The sequence below is a fragment of the Theropithecus gelada genome, chromosome 11, assembly GCF_003255815.1.
Source record: "Theropithecus gelada isolate Dixy chromosome 11, Tgel_1.0, whole genome shotgun sequence".
In the NCBI taxonomy this organism is placed as follows: Eukaryota; Metazoa; Chordata; class Mammalia; order Primates; family Cercopithecidae; genus Theropithecus; species Theropithecus gelada.
This window is the reverse complement of record NC_037679.1, coordinates 114,442,848-114,459,701: the sequence shown is the minus strand read 5'-3', so window position 1 is coordinate 114,459,701 and position 16,854 is coordinate 114,442,848. Positions and strand designations below refer to the sequence as shown.

Below are 16,854 nucleotides of genomic sequence, written 5' to 3'. Positions count from 1 at the left end.
TAAAATCACAATTTTTGTCCCCCACACACAAAAAAATTCTTTTCCTTCACCTTTCCCGAGGGATAAGGAAATCTTGTTTTCCCTTTTCAGTATTTTGAGAAATTAACATTAATTAATTTTAATTCTGTCACCAAGTCAAAAGTAATCAGTATTGTTCGTTGAATCACCATAAACTGAGTAACACTACTGAAATGCAGAAGTTACAATTTAATTAAAAGTCCATGATTATTTCTGAAACTTACTCAATTTGAGCAATATGTTTATATTGAAAGGCATTTAGGAATTTAAACAATGTATTCTACATTTTGAGAATAAGCAAGTTTTTTTGTCAACGAATAACAATGCCTCCCATCCAGTACCTACCATCAAACACCATACCCATTTCTCCTATTTTTGCTTTGCTGTTGTTTGCTTTCTCTCCTAAAAGTATGTTTCTCACATCAGTGATGAAAAACTTGACTCTTCTTTTAATAACTAAGATCAAAATGGATGATGTTGTATCCATCACAAAAAATGTCATCATTAAGTGGTACAGATGCATTAATGTAACAGTCATATGCCTTTGTGTTTATCTGAAACCACAAGTAAAAATATAAAATTTTTCTTAATAGGTAACTAAAATAAAATTGCATTGGTTTGAAATCTTTCAAAAGTGAATGTGTAAGGTGGTCTCAGTAATTAGAGAGGAATGAGCAGCCAATTATAATTCTTTATTTATAAAGAGAATGGAGAGACACCCCTTCAAATACAATTTCCAAAAGCAAAAAATTGCAAAATTAAAATTTTACAATGAAAAATAACATATTAATCATGCATAACATCTAACAGTCCAAGAAAGTCTAGGTACCTCTGTATATTCCCATGTTTAGGGCCAAGGGCACAGTGGTACTTTGAGAGAGACAGATCTGCTCTGGGATGCGAAAGTCCACTTAGAAAAGATACACCCACCTTAACAGACACTTGCCTTCTTAACACGGGCAACCAAAAAAGTAGTTTGACACACTCATCTACAAAATCAGCCTCAGTATTGTAGACACTGAGTTGGCAGGACTAAACTAGAAGCCAAACAAACTTTATAGTTCTTTAAGCTTTAAAGAACTATAAACTTTGTTCTTTCCTGAGAATAAAGATATTCCCACTTGCATTCACAGACACCAGGGCTATAGATTTACGGTTCTTGAAAGGAAAAAAGGGAGGGAGAGAGAAAAATGTATCTGTCAGTTGGTTTCTCTTATGAGAATTTTATCATATATTCTCTTTGCACTTTTAGAACTGAGGGTCACTGAAGAGGGATAGTTCATAAGTTAACTAGCCACTGCCATTCATACAGAGAAGAAAATGATGAAATTCTCTCACCGGTAAGCCTCACAATGAGCAAAGTGCAAAGAAATTCTCGAGGACTCTGACAGACTGTGCTTTTAAGTTCTTAAATGACTATTTAAAGTTCACTTGTTGCCTATGAGAATTGTCTTGAGTTGAAAGTAAACATTCCTTCAGAAAAAAGACAGATGATATTCAGGGGAGTGTTATATACTTATTTTATAATTATTTTGATGTTTGACTTCACAAAGTATGCAAATGACAGTGGTACACTTTGCACCCTTAATCAGAAGTTTGTTTCCTTATGATAAAACAGATAAGCCATTTACTATGTAAGCTCCTGAACTTTTCACACAGTAAGGTTAACGTATATGAGATACTGTCCTATCTTATAAAATAGTACACTGTGTTAGTTTCCACCCACTCCCCACAATTATGCTCAGCAACAACTTTTAATGGGTCATATATATAAAAACTAGCCTTCAGTGACACGCACACACTCACCCATGCCCTCATTAAAACTTCAAGTATCTCAATTTCTGCTAAATCTATTCTTGTTTTTCCATCAAGCGTAAGACATAAAGTTTCTCACTTTAGAATAATCTTCACTAACACAGCCTTTAAAAAAAATAGTGACCAAAGAAAATTACAGAAGTAGATTGCAATTACATTTTCCAACAGCATTAATCAGCAAAACATTAAATATGCAATGCTTACTTTGATAACTTTGCAGATAATTCAAATTCTCCATTTATCAATTTAAACCAGAGAAAACCAATAAAAATTTGTGGGTTAATGAACGCCACTGGTTAATTTACCTAACCACCTTCTTATCTTCTATCCACCCTTAATTTCTTAACTTATAAATATTAATATAAAATTAAAAAATATTCCACAGGGTGAATGATACCAATTTGGAATCAAGTTGCGATTAAATCCCAGATTTTCCTTAGAAATTATGGTTGTGAAGTTTGCAATAGTCACATCATATTGCCCTATAAGTTAATGAATAGTGTATTCTGAACATACTTAAAGCTGTGATATTTTCATTTAAAAGACATTCTGTTCTATAACTGTGAAAAGAAATCAAAATGGTTAGTTTACCCTCAAATAGATAACTTACTTTACTGTAACAATTTCCAAATTTTTACCAAAACTAAGTATCAGTTAGTGGCCTGCTTTCTCCTCCACTCTTAGAGTAAGCTTAAACACAAGAAGCATTTGTTTTATCTAAACGAAAAGCAAATAACTACATTTGTTTTAAAATAAACAGACTATGATGCTGTCATCTACTCTGTTAAATAATGTCAAACAGCCATAGGTCTGTGTAATCAACTCCATTTCAGAAACAAACTAGCCACCCACACCATATGGTGACTGCTATTTCTTAGAAATACCTAAATGATTATCCACAGAATAACCTTAAAAGAAAAAGCTTACTTTATCTTAGGATATTCTCTTGCTCCCTAAAGTTGTCCTAATAGTACCATAGGTAGGCATTAATTTAAAGGGAAAAGTGTAAATTTCCACTTGCTGTGTCTAACCAGCTCCTCCTCCCCATCAAGTGTCAAATCCACTTCAGACAGAGGTGAACAAATCTGCTTCAACTAGAGAAGCATATACTTCAGTATGCTTTTTTAGACACAATATGCATTTAAAATTGGGATTTGTTTTTTTATCCCCTTTAGAGCAACTGTTCTATACTTTTAAGTCATTTAATGATAATAAGGAGACTCATCCCCAAAAGTGACTAAAGTTTTATTTACAACTTTATAATCCCAGGTTCCTCCTCCTCCCACGTTGTAGGAAGATATGCATCTCCAGCAATCTTAGAAATGGTCTCCCAAATTAGTATTTCCTGTAAAATCTACATAAATCCATTTGAATTTACAAATATCCACTTAAGTATGCACATACTAAAGGAACTGTTTTGTTTTTAGTTGACACTAAAGCGCAGTTGACAATTTTGAACAATTCCAAAGTTCAGACATATTATTCCCCAAGTTGAAGTTTGTGATACAAAACACACTAGCATGGAATAATGCATGCCCCTAAATTATATTTAAAAACAAACTGGGTACTATCAGCTGCAGCCTCTCCAAATAAAACTCACTGCAAAACCAGAAAATGTGTATCAATTCCTCACCTTCAAGCATAGCTTGCTTTGCTCTGCAATCCTTTTACTGGTTTTCATAAATGTTTAATATCATTTCATTAAAAAGACATTTTACTTTTTAAAAAGTAGAAATCTAGTGAAATCTGTGTGTTAAAAAAATCACTCATTGCTAAAAGAGTAAACTCAATTCTAAAATTTCTGCTAAGGAAGGAAAGCGTAAGAGTACCGAAAAGAGTAGGCAAGCCATACACCAGGTGTAGCAGATCTAAAAAGTTGGCCCAGCTGTGGAAGACCCTACACATGCCATCTAGTTTTGTTACTCAATCGTGTTTCAGTTGTTCCCGTTATAAAACTATTGTGTGAAGGGGGGGGGGGGGTGGGAACCTGCTAGTTTCTTATTAATTCTGAAGTTAGACCACTTTTCTAGGCTATCTTCCCTTTAGTTGCCAGCGCTCGGATTCTCTCCACTCTGCGCCGGTTCCCAAGTGTTTCAAGTTTCCCCAAGAGCCGAGAGAGGAGTTGCCGGTGCTTACCTGTTCCCTCGGTATACAGGGCAGGGAGGTCCTCCGATGGGACTTGCTGCTGCAGCCGGACATCTCGGCGGACACGACAGAGCTGGACCGCCTCCTCCTCTTAAACACCGGGATATCTTCCTTGGTCCCAGCAATCAGCTGGGACCCCAAATGCTCCCTTGGAGCCGCCTCCGCGGACTGCGGCAAGATTTGTTCCACGTACCTGGCCAAGAGGATCCCCAGCACGCCGGCCAAGTACGCCAGGTAAGGTCTCCAGGCGACCTTGAACCTCTCTAAGGAAATGAGGGACACGGTCCTGACCGCGCTAGTCAAGGCGATCATGAGGACGCCCAGCCTCAGCCTCAGCACCAGCCATGTCGCGGCGGCCAAGCAGCTGAGCACCACCCCCGCGGCTGGGAGCGAGAGTAAGTGATCCTCCCCGACGCCCAGCCCAATCTGGACGAGCGCTTCCCCCCCACAGCAGGCGGCCAGCAGCGCGACAGCCAGAGGCAGGCGCACCCCGGCGCGCAGGAGGTACAAGCCCATCCAGAAGAAGGCACACAGGAGACTGAAGAGCAGCGCCGAGGGCTGCAGCCAGGGGCTGAGCCGCGCGCCGCCCCCGGGAGCACCTCCCCGAGGCCCCGGGAAGACGCCCCCTTCTGCTCCCGGGGCTGCTTCCTCCTCCTCCTCCGCAGCCGCCTCCTTACACTGCTCCAGGTCACAGCCGACCTCCCCGCGAACCAGCCTCACCAGCAGCGCCAGCAGAAAGGACAGGGAGCCCGCGCACAGCGCGGAGGAAAGTTTCCGAGAGCGCCGGAGCGGCTGCAGCACTAGGTCTCCCAAGCAGCCACGGCAGCCCGAGTCCCGCGGCGATGCGGGCTCCGCACGATGGTGGCAGTCCCGGCCCGCCGTGGGGGCTTGACTCACCCCACTGTGGACGGGCTTGTCCCTGACTCGTGCAGCGTCGCCGGGCACTGCCATGGTATGGGGTGCCCTCTTCACCGAATTCCCAGTGGCCCCCCGACGCCCCCGCCCCGACCAACACGCGCGCGCGCGCGTGCACACACACACACACACGCTCTTCCCAATTCCACCCTCGGAATCCTTCTCCCCAGGCCCACAATCCACCGAAAGTTTCAGCTTTTGAATAACTCCTGGAGAATGCTAGATGCTCCAATGAGACTTCTTCAAGTTAAAAGCTAGCACGCTCAAGTTGAAAGCAAGCACGGGCAGAAACGATCAGGATTCCCCTTCTCTCTCTTTGAATATCTTTTACAGATTATCTGTTCTACCCCCACCCCCGATTTATATCCTCCGGGGTCTCTTCCTACTTCAGGATTTCAAAAATTGCCCAATGCATCCCGCGCACAGGAGCCGCTGACGCTGGAGGAGTCTGGGGCGCGGGGCGGGCTCCGGGCCATTCCGAGGCGCAGCTCGGCGCTGCGCTGCAGCGCGCCGGGCCCGCGGCAGATGGAGGTCTCCCTTCTCTTCCTTCCTGCAGCTCTTTTTCTATCACTCTTTCTTTCTCCTCGGCCGATTCTCCCCGGCACGGCCCCAGGACGCGAATCGCCATTCCCTGGGGCAGAAAGCAAAGCCTCCCCCGCCTCTGTCAATCCAATTCATGGCAAAGGATGGAAAAAAAAAAAAAAAGGAAAAGGGGCTGAGAAATAAAAAGTTGCTAAGTCCCGACGGAGAGAGAGCCAGACCGAGAGACTAGCGGCAGCCGCAGAAGGGAGGGAGGGAGAAGGAGCGAGCAAGAGAGGAAGGGAGGGTGAGAGGAAAGGGAGGGTGAGAAGGGAGAAGGAAATTTACTTTTTTTTTTTTTTTCTCCCCACTTCTTTTTGATGCAAGGTTGGTGGCGATTTGCAGTTTTGCAAAGGGGAAACGAGTGGAGACGACTGCTTGAAATTGTATAAAACTGGCAACTGGAGTGATCGACAATTCCGCTTTCTTTCTTTAAGGCAACTCCCTAGGAAAGCTTTCTCAGTCGAGCTCCCGCCTCCTCCTCCGGAGGAGGCGCTACCCTCAGCTCGATTGCTCCTTTGCTGGGAAAGCTGCCGGTTCAACATACAGGCTGGAGCAGGGGCTGCTGAGGCTGATCCACCGCCCAGCCCACCGCAGCCCCGGGGTGTGGAGGGGGGCGGGGCTGCGGCTGGTCCTGAGGCTGAACTCCCTAGGACGTTGGAGGGAAAAAAATAAAAAAAGATAGTGTTTGCCTACTTGGCAGATGAGAGCCAACATACTTTCTACTGTCCCTGAAAATGACAGCCACTTCTGTCTTATTCAAAGATGCTCCCAAGTGAGGTACAACAGCAGTCCAATTTCAGGTGACATTGTAATCCAGTCCAATTTCAGGTGACATTGTAATCCTTTGGTTGCTCCTGCTGGAAGGTCTGTTTTATGAGAACCCAAGCCTGGCCTGTTGGTTCAAATGATGGAAGAATCAGCCTTACCTAGACCACAATAATATAAAAAGAAAGGAAGAAGAGGCAGCAGTCATTTAAATCCAGTGTATGAGTATTACACAACAGTTCATGACTGTGGAAGGTAAAATTACATTGAGATTTAGTGACCATATCCTCAAAACAGGTTAACAAAGTTTAGAAGCCCAGATAGTTCATCAAAAATTAAAGAAAAACCTCAAGGGAGAGGTGAGGATAGGTGGGTTAATACCAGGAGAGATCTTAGAAGACTGACTATGGCTGCAAAATACTACATCTTTGAGCAAAGCATATGAAAAAAATCAGGACCTTAGTTATTAATGAGTAAAGGTTCATGTACAGCAGCAATGTGATATTTGAGAAACTAAAAGAAAATTTTCAAGCTAACTTTTTTTTTTTTTGGCAGATTATGAAAAAGAATTCAGTATCTATTCAATGGACTTAAACTCTATTGATGTTCCTTGGGATCTGGTTGTCTTTTTAAAACTAAAACAAGAATATGATACTCCACTTTTAACACGGCCATCTTAGATGTCATTTGCCCTCACTAATAATAATCTTAATCCAATTTTGTCTTAATTATCTTGACATTCCAGGTTAAAGTGTATTTACAGCCTAAAGCATTTAGATAATTGATTCAATATGCCACTGTATTTTGTGTGTAGACATGAAGCAATAAAAAAAGCCAAAAGGAGATCCTTAAGATAAAATTAATTTATGGGGACAGGGGGAGAAGATGGTTTAAGTTTTAAACAGCTTCATGGGAAGCAGCCTGCTCTAGTAGGAGGCAGATATTAATATTATGACATAAGTAGATATGAGAAACTGTAAAGGTACAGCTTCTCTCTGTCAGATGTCCAGAATTGTGCTACCACCCAGGAGTATGAGTTGGGCAGCTAGTCAATGGCAGTAGGCACCATCTGTTTAATAATTAAGGAAACAGGAGCATCAATGTCTCTGCCAAAGACAAATGAGCCCCCTAGCACGCACACATACTTTCATGAGTTTCCTTTTTAGACATATGATTCATATGCCAGATCCTACCTGGGACAAGTCGGAGTGAAAACCCTTGATTGGAAAATCGTTCATATCTGTTGGCATCAAAAATGACATATTAAAATAATAAACTGTAAAAGTCTGGCATATATCAAGGTTAAAAAGAAAAGCAGAGTAAGGGAAATTTTAGAATATTTCAATTTTATCTGTCCCCTACCCCCACAATTATCTCAGTTCTTTAGAAAATTTAATATAATAGTATCATAAAAACTGAACACTTAGGGTAGGGGAAGCAGACGTTTTTTAGAAGTTGTAACAGGAAAAAATGGCATTTGTTAATGGCAGCAAAACAAGAATATCCTAAATCCACGTGTTAAACAATAACATCCTAGAACTCTTCAATAAAATAAGGAGGAGATAATTTTTTTTTTTTTTTGAGACAGAGTCTCACTCAGTCGCCCAGGCTGAAGTGCAGTGGCGCGATCTCGGGTCACTGCAAGCTCCGCCTCCCAGGTTCACGCCATTCTCCTGCCTCAGCCACCCAATTAGCTGGGACTACAGGCGCCCGACGCCACGCCCGGCTAACTTTTTGCATTTTTAGTAGAGACGGGATTTCACTGTGTTAGCCAGGATGGTCTCAATCTCTTGACCTCGTGATCCGCCCACCTCGGCCTCCCAAAGTGCTGGGGTTACAGGCGTGAGCCACCGCGCCCGGCCGGCATCCAGGTTTCTTTAACAAATCATAATCAAAAAGTTATTTGTCCCATCGAAAGAAAAGAAGGTAGATTTTCCCCCCATACCATCCAGAACCCAGAGGCAGGTGAACAAAAACAACAAAATGCTAATGTTAGAGAAATGCAGAAACCTGCACGGCTATACTAACTGAAAGAAGCAACTAATAATGTACCTTTAACAGAGTACATTAAATGAAATAAGCTGCAGTACATAAACTGGATAGGGAGCAATCACATATCAACACTGCCCATTTTCTACAGATCGTGGTGAGTCCTAGTTTAAGAAAGTGACAACACAGCTGAAGAATAAGGAAAACGTTGTACATGCAGAAAAATAGTAGAACATGGACATCAGAAATAAACATTTAAATTTTACTTGATAAATCTTACACTTAGCCAAATCTAGCAAACCTGTTTTTATAGTTTTTGGGAAGAGGATCCAACCCATCACATTTGAGCTTTATTAAATATAGTTAAGCATCAGGGGATTCTATTGTAAAATTCAGTAAGTTTACATTCCGTAGTATGGGTTCAATCATTCTCTGCTACCTATCTGATTATTATATATTTATATCTAATAGGCAGCTAAAATATATGGTATCCAAAACAAAATTCTCAACTTACAATTCGCTTCCTCCCTATCCCCTATCCACCCAAAATATATTTTCTCAATATATATTTACATCCAGTAAATATATATTTACATCCCAGTAAAGAACATAACCACCTACCTAGTTGCTCAGACCCCAGAAGAGGGAACTGCTCTTGATTCTTTCCTTTGTTTATCTTGCTTTACTTTTAGTTGATTAGGAAATCCACTGATCCTCTCTAAAATGTATTCTAAATCCATTTACTTTTCACCGTCCCTCTTATAATAACCTACCAAAGACCCATCATCTTCCTTGGCCAGGATAACTGCAGTAACTAACTGATCTTGCCCTACTTATAATTCATTTTCTATATAGCAGAGTAATACTTTAAAAATATAAATTGAATTATGTCCCTCCCCTATTTAAAATGATCCAAAGGCTACCCATTGTAGTTGCAGAATCCAGTCCTCATCACAGTCCTCATGACAGTTTTACAAGGACCTACATGATCTTTCCAAGTAATTCTCTCTGACCTCTCCTCCTATTCCAATGCTCCTACTTCACTGGTGAAGCACTATTTATTAGAGCTTTCTTCAATGACAGATAGACCCTCTGCTGTCCAGTATGGTAGCCACTAACCACATGTGGCCATTGAATACTTGAACCATGGTTGGTGTCACTGAGGAGCGGAACTTTTGGGAAGAGGATCTAACCCATCACATTTGAGCTTTTATTTTATTTTATTTTAAATTTTAATACATTCACTTGGCTAGTGTCTACAGAAATGGAGAATGCATCTCTAATACCCCAAGCCACCTTTGTGGTCTTCATACATGTGAAATGGGAAACCGTGTTCAGGGCCTTGGTATCCAGAGATTTTCACATAGCTGGCCCCTTGTGCTCCATCAAGTCTAACCTCAAATGTTACTTTATTTCCGAAAGGCTTTTTTCCCAAGAATCTTATCAAAAACTTGTTGGACACCCCATGTGCACATACACACTTTTTCTCTCACTATCATCCTACCCTATTTCATTGTATTTATATCACTTATCACTATATAAAATGGTCTTGTTCATTTATTTGTTTTCTCACTTATCATTTATCTCTGTTCACTAGGGTGTTAGTGCCATGTGAACAAGGACCATGAATATCTTTCTTGTTTGCTGTGTATCTCCAATTACCAGAATAGTGCCTGGCATATGATGGAAGCTTGTCTTAGTGTGTTTATTGTTGCTATGAAAGAATACCTGAGATTGGGTAATGCATCATGAGGTGATTTAATCATATGAACATCACAGAATATACTTACACAAACCAGATGTGTGACCTACTACACATCCCGGTTATATGGTATAGCCTATTGCCCCTAGGCTACAAATGTGTACAGCATGTTACTGTAGTAAATACTGTAGGCAGTTGTAACACAAGGGTAAATGTTTGTGTATCTAAACATAGAAAGGGCACAAAGTACCGTATTGTAATCATATGGGACCACTGTGGTATATGTGGTTTGTCATTGACCAAAACATTGTTAGCAGTGCAAGCCTATATCAATACTTACATTACTCATCTATTAGAGAAATAGGTAATTGTCAAAGTTTTGAAAACTTTGTATTGATTACCTGATGAAATGTCTACAATCCATCGCAGTTTTCTGGTAGGCTTAAGGATAAAGCAGTGTAAACCTGCTTTTCAGTAATGTGTAAGCTGAGAAATTAGGAGACACCTAAATATGAGTGACTGACTAAGATGTCATAGCTCACATTACGATTTAGGACATAGTCTCCAACTGTGCCAATTAACAACAATAGGGGATTAACTTAAGATTTAAAAAAGTAAACATTTTGCCAAGATAGACTTTATTAATACTTATTATTTCACATATAGTCAGAGAAAAATGCAGAAACCTTGCATTTTTAGATGCATCATCTGCCTTTTTTTTTTTAATGCTGCCACTCAAAATGCAGTGCCTGCCCAATAAATTGCTGATAAACAGCCAAAGGCTGAATTCTTATTGACTTCATGAGCAAATAGTTCAGGTTTACAGCAGCTACTGATGTACAGGCCAGTCTAAAATGTTAGAAATTAAGGATGATTTGCATTTTTAAGCTGGAGTGTATTATTGAGAAACCTGTGAAGGTTGTTGATAGAAAGGAAGATATAAGTATAGCCTATTTCTTTGTTATATTATATTTCAACACCACTGAATTTTAAAGTTAGTTTTACTTACCTGTAAGTGTTATAATAGCACCCAAACTGCTACTTTTTATATGTGATAGAAGGATTCCAGGACAAAATTTATATACAGCATAGAAACATCCTTGATCTATAAATGTGATGCTCTTTTGCATGAAATATACCAAGGTCTCTAAATATTAATGGAGTGTTTTAAGCTACCTTATCATTTTGGAGAAAATTCTAATAAGCAGCCAAATGTCTAAAATTAGGCAATTGATAGAAGGGAAAATAGGAAAAAAGAACACAGATAATTTACTAATTGAAAATCTACCCTGAGTAATTGATCACCTACTGCTCTTTTCCTTTATAACTATCTAAGGAGAACATACATTTAAAATTAGAATGGAATTTTAAAAAGAGTTAAATAACCACTCATCTTTATGTAAATATAATTGAAAATACTGTCACTTGACTAGTTATCTTATCTTACTTATATTTACAATTCTTTTTTTATTTGTGGCTGTGTTGGATCTTACAGAATCTAGAGCTATTTGTTATATCATCTATCATCTCTCAAATTCTTTTCTCCCCCAAAGTTTTAGCCTCAAAAGGGCAATTTCATTTATGACTATGAAATGTCTAGTTGGCTTTCACACAACAACTATGTTGTGAGAGTAGAGAAAAAGTGTTAAAATACAGTATTTAAAAAATAATTACCGGCCGGGCGCGGTGGCTCAAGCCTGTAATCCCAGCACTTTGGGAGGCCGAGACGGGCGGATCACAAGGTCAGGAGATCGAGACCATCCTGGCTAACACGGTGAAACCCCGTCTCTACTAAAAAATACAAAAAACTAGCCGGGCGCAGTGGTGGGCGCCTGTAGTCCCAGCTACTCGGGAGGCTGAGGCAGGAGAATGGCGTGAACCCGGGAGGCGGAGCTTGCAGTGAGCTGAGATCCGGCCACTGCACTCCAGCCTGGGCTACAGAGCGAGACTCCGTCTCAAAAAAAAAAAAAAAAAAAAAAAAAAAATGTGCCACTTGATGAGATATTACATGTAAACTAGAAATACTGAAGGAAAACATAATGTTATTAAAACACAAACATTTCTTAGTGCTTTTGAAAACCTTTNAATAATAATAATAATAATAATAATAATAATTACCTATAGAACCTGTAGAAAAGAAATAATCTGTGTCTAAAAATACTTAATATTTACATTTAAAGACTTAGACTCAAATACAAAAATCAAAATGCTTAATGTTTATTATCTCTCCCACTAATACAAAGGTCAGAAAAGAAGCATCATCTGAGATTGTCAGTATAATCAATATCTTGTATTCAGTGACTAAAAAGGAAGTGCTCATACTAGTTAATCTGAGTTGTTCTCTGCCTGAAACTGTAAGGCATTTTTTTCATTCTACCGGAACCACAGAACTATGGTAACTTTCCACAGAAATGGCAAATTACATACAGAGCTTAGGCTCGATGAGTTCCTTTAGCCAAAATCTAGAAATAGGGCATTTTGAGCTCAGTAAGAACAGTAAGTGATGCATGGAAGAAATCAATGTGGTTCTCCCATTCCAGAAAAGGGAGAACCTCCAAAATATAGGTAAAAATGTGAGTTTTCTCTGATAATGTCTCCTCTTCCTGACCGAATCTTTACATTGATTTTTAAATTTCATTTCTTATTTGTTTTGTTTTTTGCTTTCTAAAGATCCTTCAACGAGAAATTTTAGTCCATTTACATTTGAGAACTAATTTGGCATTGTTCTGATTTTGTTATTATAATTAATATAGTACATAAAAAGATATAGATGACACATAATTAAGAGTTCTGGAAGTTATGGGTGACACACAGTTAAAAAGGGCCAGAGAAAGGTCTCAGATTCTCCTATATTAAAATAATTATTATCACTCACCATGTATCTTATCTAATTTCATACCTCAAATATCAATTATTCAAGGGACTGAAGAAAAGCCCAGAAGAAACTCGTACAAGTCATTTCATTACTGCATATTAATATTGGAGAGTTCCCTTAAATTTACTCATATAGGTTTATTTGAGAAAAAGGGATTTCTTATCTATAAATATGTTTATACCCCAATAAGAAAGTCACTCAAACAGGTGTTCTGTTTTGCTACTCTATAAAATAAGAGTTCACGATAAAATTTCGAACCAATCTGCTGAATTTTCTCCCATAGAAATGCTAATCATTCTACTAAAATTTCCATACATCTCCTTTCTTCTAGACCTTACTAAAAAGCCAATATTCCTACCCAACTGGAACAAGATTGTAGAACACTGGGATGCATCCTTAACCTTATAAAAATGCCTTGGAATTTTTAATGAGCAGAAGTGGTCAGAACCTCAGTCATGCATCCCATCCAATAGACGGTTCTCCTGTAGCTCAGCGCTCCATAACCCAGGCTGAAGTTGGCTCAGCACCACCTTGGGATGGAAGAGGGCCACCTACTGAATCACCGCCACCACATCCTGCAGCATCCTCCATCCAAGTCTTCCCTGGGCCCACCCCTGCTGAACTCCCAAGGTCAGAAGAGATCACAGCTTTAGAGCATTTCATTACAAATTTTAAATTTCCAGTCTCTGGTTTTCATATTGCATTTCAAGATCAACATCCTTATTAGTAGTCATATATTTTTTATTTTGAAATTGTATAACACCTTTTCCACTGGGAAATTCCAAGCAGGCTACTGAACTTCATTGCCACACAGGCAGAAATCCACATAACACCCCTGTGAAGGAGGTGTTAAATGACGGAAAGAGAGAGAGAGCGCGCACCATCACCTACTCTTACAAAAGTCCAATCCTTAATAATTAATGAATGAAAAGACATCTTGAGTCCAGTGGTCACTGGGAGTAATTGGCGTATATTTTCTCAGCTGCCTCTGAATGAAAATGGTAATAATTTAACCAATATATTTGGGCTGACAGCTAGGCTAAATTAAGTTCTCTCTTGCACCCAAGCAGTAGAACTAAGTGGGATCTGAACAGACTACTCTCTGTTACCACTTGATTGTGGAAAACTCACATGTGGTGCTCAGTAACTGAGTATTTCAAGTCCTGCTCACATTTACAATGTCTTTCTCTATCCTCGGTTAAAAGGTCCTGAAAATTGGGAGGACACAAGATTACATTTGTTTTATACCTTTTCTCTGTCCTCAATCCTTATGTAAAAGCTTTTGGCGTTTAAATGATAATATAAGAGGTTACTTTGAGTGATAAAATCAAGAGTCCAGCTATCCAGATGAAATTACATGACATAAATGTATAGTTCATAGTATAGCTTGGTGGTTATCAGCCTCATATTGAATGCCTCCTTTTATAACAAATATTTTATAGTATCACTGTAGCAGACACTATCGGTTCCCCTCCCATATTCCCTAGTCTGTACACACCAGTGACATCCTATTTCTGGTCTCTGCTGAGGGACTTCTGGCTGCAGAGAGTACTTGGCTCACACACATTGTGGCAGTCCAGAAGATGACAGCCTGACAGAATATAAAATGACCTCATACAGGTTCAGACAATTGGGAGGAGAAGGTGGTTGGGGCAGATCTTCTACCTAGGAACACAGTCAATGTTCCACTACACCCAAAACTTTGGATGTGGCCTAAACACATTGGGCATCACGTGCCAGTAGACTAGCAAGCAAAGAAGTTACTATACTGATTTTCATGACCAGATAGGGTTACTGCTACACATTCAAGACAGGGAAAGATATGACTGAAACTCAGAGAATTCATGGAGGTGCCCTAATGTGGTTTGGATCTATGTCCCCAACCAAATCCCACGTCCAACTGTAATCATCAGTGTTGGAGATGGGGCCTGGTGGGAGGTGATTGGATCATGGGGTCAGATCCTTCATAAATGGTTTATCACCATCAGTTCTCGTGATAGAGCTCTCATGAGATCTGGTTACTTAAAAGTGCGTAGCACCTCCCCTCACTCTGTCTTGCTCCTGCTCCCACCACGTGAGATGCTTCACTCCCCCTGTGCCTTCTGCCATGATTGGAAGCTTCTTGAGGCCTCCCCAGAAGCAAAAGCTGCCATGCTTCTTGTACAGTCTGCAAAACCATGAGCCAATTAAACCTCTCTTCTTTATAAATTTTCCAGTTTCAAGTATTTCTTTAAAGCAATGTGAGGACAAACTAATACATACCTCTTGATGCTTCCATTCCAAGGGATAATCTGATAAGAACAGGGCAAGTTAAGGGTCCAGAGGTTTCATGGATCTAGGTTTATGTTACCCAACTAGGCCAATGACTTAGGCTAATAGAAGTCCTGACTGAGAGTAAAGGTGAGGAGACTCCAGAGTGGGGGCAGAAGAGGAAGCTTCCATCAAAAGAAGGTACTAACCTGGGGCAGGACAAAAAAATATGGTGATATATTAATATGCTTCCATTCCAAGGGATAATCTGATAAGAACAGGGCAAGTTAAGAGTCCAGAGGTTTCATGGATCTACGTCTATGTTACCCAACTAGGCCAATGAGGCAGAAGAGGAAATATCACCTATAGGTGATATTTCTATTTGTCTTAGAAATTGTGTGTGTGCATGCGTGCGTGTGTGTGTGTGTGTGTGAAGTGGGTGGGGACTGGGTATCCCTTTGTAGAATGAGTAACGGAGCAGATTAACGTAAAGCAGAACATGAATGGAGCTGGATGATCCAGCAGGTGGATTGTAGCAGATGATGGTAGTGCTCCCATCATCAGCCCTCACTTTCCCTGTAAATGCCTACAACCCTTTCTGCAAACACTTGTGCTTCCTTGTCTACAGGGAGCCTCTGAGGAAGCTCCCAGACTCCAATAATGCAAAGCAAAGCAAAATAGTGCTTATGTGGGTCTGGAACAGCTTTTACTTTAAAAACTGCGCTCCTCGCCTTGTGCATAAGAACACTGTACACTTGTGTACCTCTCTGTGTGCTTCAGAACCTCTGTGACCCGTCAGTCTACACACACTGCATATCCCAGTCTCTAACCAGTGGTTTTTGGATCCTTCCTCATTGGAGTTCTCCATTCAATAAAATGTATCTACTGTCTCAAGTGTTGATTTTATTATTTAGGCTTCTGCACTTTAATCACTTTGCTTTTCCCTGGCATGGTATTTTGCCAAGTAAGAGGCTCTCGTAGCACAACTCTGGGACCCCTCCATTTCCAGAGATAACAGGCTTGACTTTCTCTCAGCCCCAGAGAGGCCAACTTAGATAATGACTGTTGAAAATATCATTTGAAAATGCTATTTTTTAAACAAAAACCTTTATTTTTATATGTTTTCAGAGTCACAGTAGTGGAAGGGCCTAAATATAGTACAAATGTAGTTATCTCTAGCTACATTTAGGAAGGTTGGCCAGGATTATATTTTTGAAAGTTGTAATCATTTTCACGAGAATGGCAATAGCAGAATATACTGGTCCTTAATGTTTTAAGCATTTAGTCAAAAAGGGTCACATCTTTATCTCTCGGGCATTATGTAAGTTGGAAAGGAGCTCATACTTGATAAGATTTTTTATGAATTTGGGCTTGGACCCATTCGAAGTAACAGGTGAAGAAAGAAACAAAATACGTCACACAAGTTGTCATCTAGAAGAGCCCTCAGGAAATCAATACCATAGTTTCTGGGGAAAAGGAGGCTGTAAGAGTCTAAACCAGTAAGTCGAATGGGAAGAAAAGAGTGCCACTCTGGAAAAAGAAGGAACAAGTCTGTACAGTTTAATCTAATATGGAGAATGCATTTTTTATTATCTCACCATGAGTACCACTGAACTGAAATGAAGATGAGGCTATCCTGCAATGCGGGGGGTGTCAGCACACAGAGATGTGAGCAGGGTCATGTGATAAGCATGAGCCAGTAACTAAGGAAGACAGAAAGAGATACCATAAGATACTTCAGCAGCTATGGCAGTTGTTAGGAGATATGTTCTTTATAGTAATCACTATTTTGACTCAT

The 16,854-nt window shown here is 40.1% G+C and overlaps 1 protein-coding gene across 1 annotated transcript in view; it reads right to left on the bottom strand.

Moving 5' to 3' along the window:
• PDE3A (phosphodiesterase 3A) overlaps positions 1–5,247 on the bottom strand; it is a 302,847-nt gene extending 297,600 nt beyond the window's left edge. The window contains exon 1 of the mRNA XM_025403467.1: positions 3,970–5,247. Coding sequence (XP_025259252.1) covers positions 3,970–4,929 — 960 coding nt within the window. The 5' untranslated portion in view covers positions 4,930–5,247. The remainder of the gene's footprint in view (positions 1–3,969) is intronic.
• Between the last annotated feature and the right edge of the window lie 11,607 nt (positions 5,248–16,854).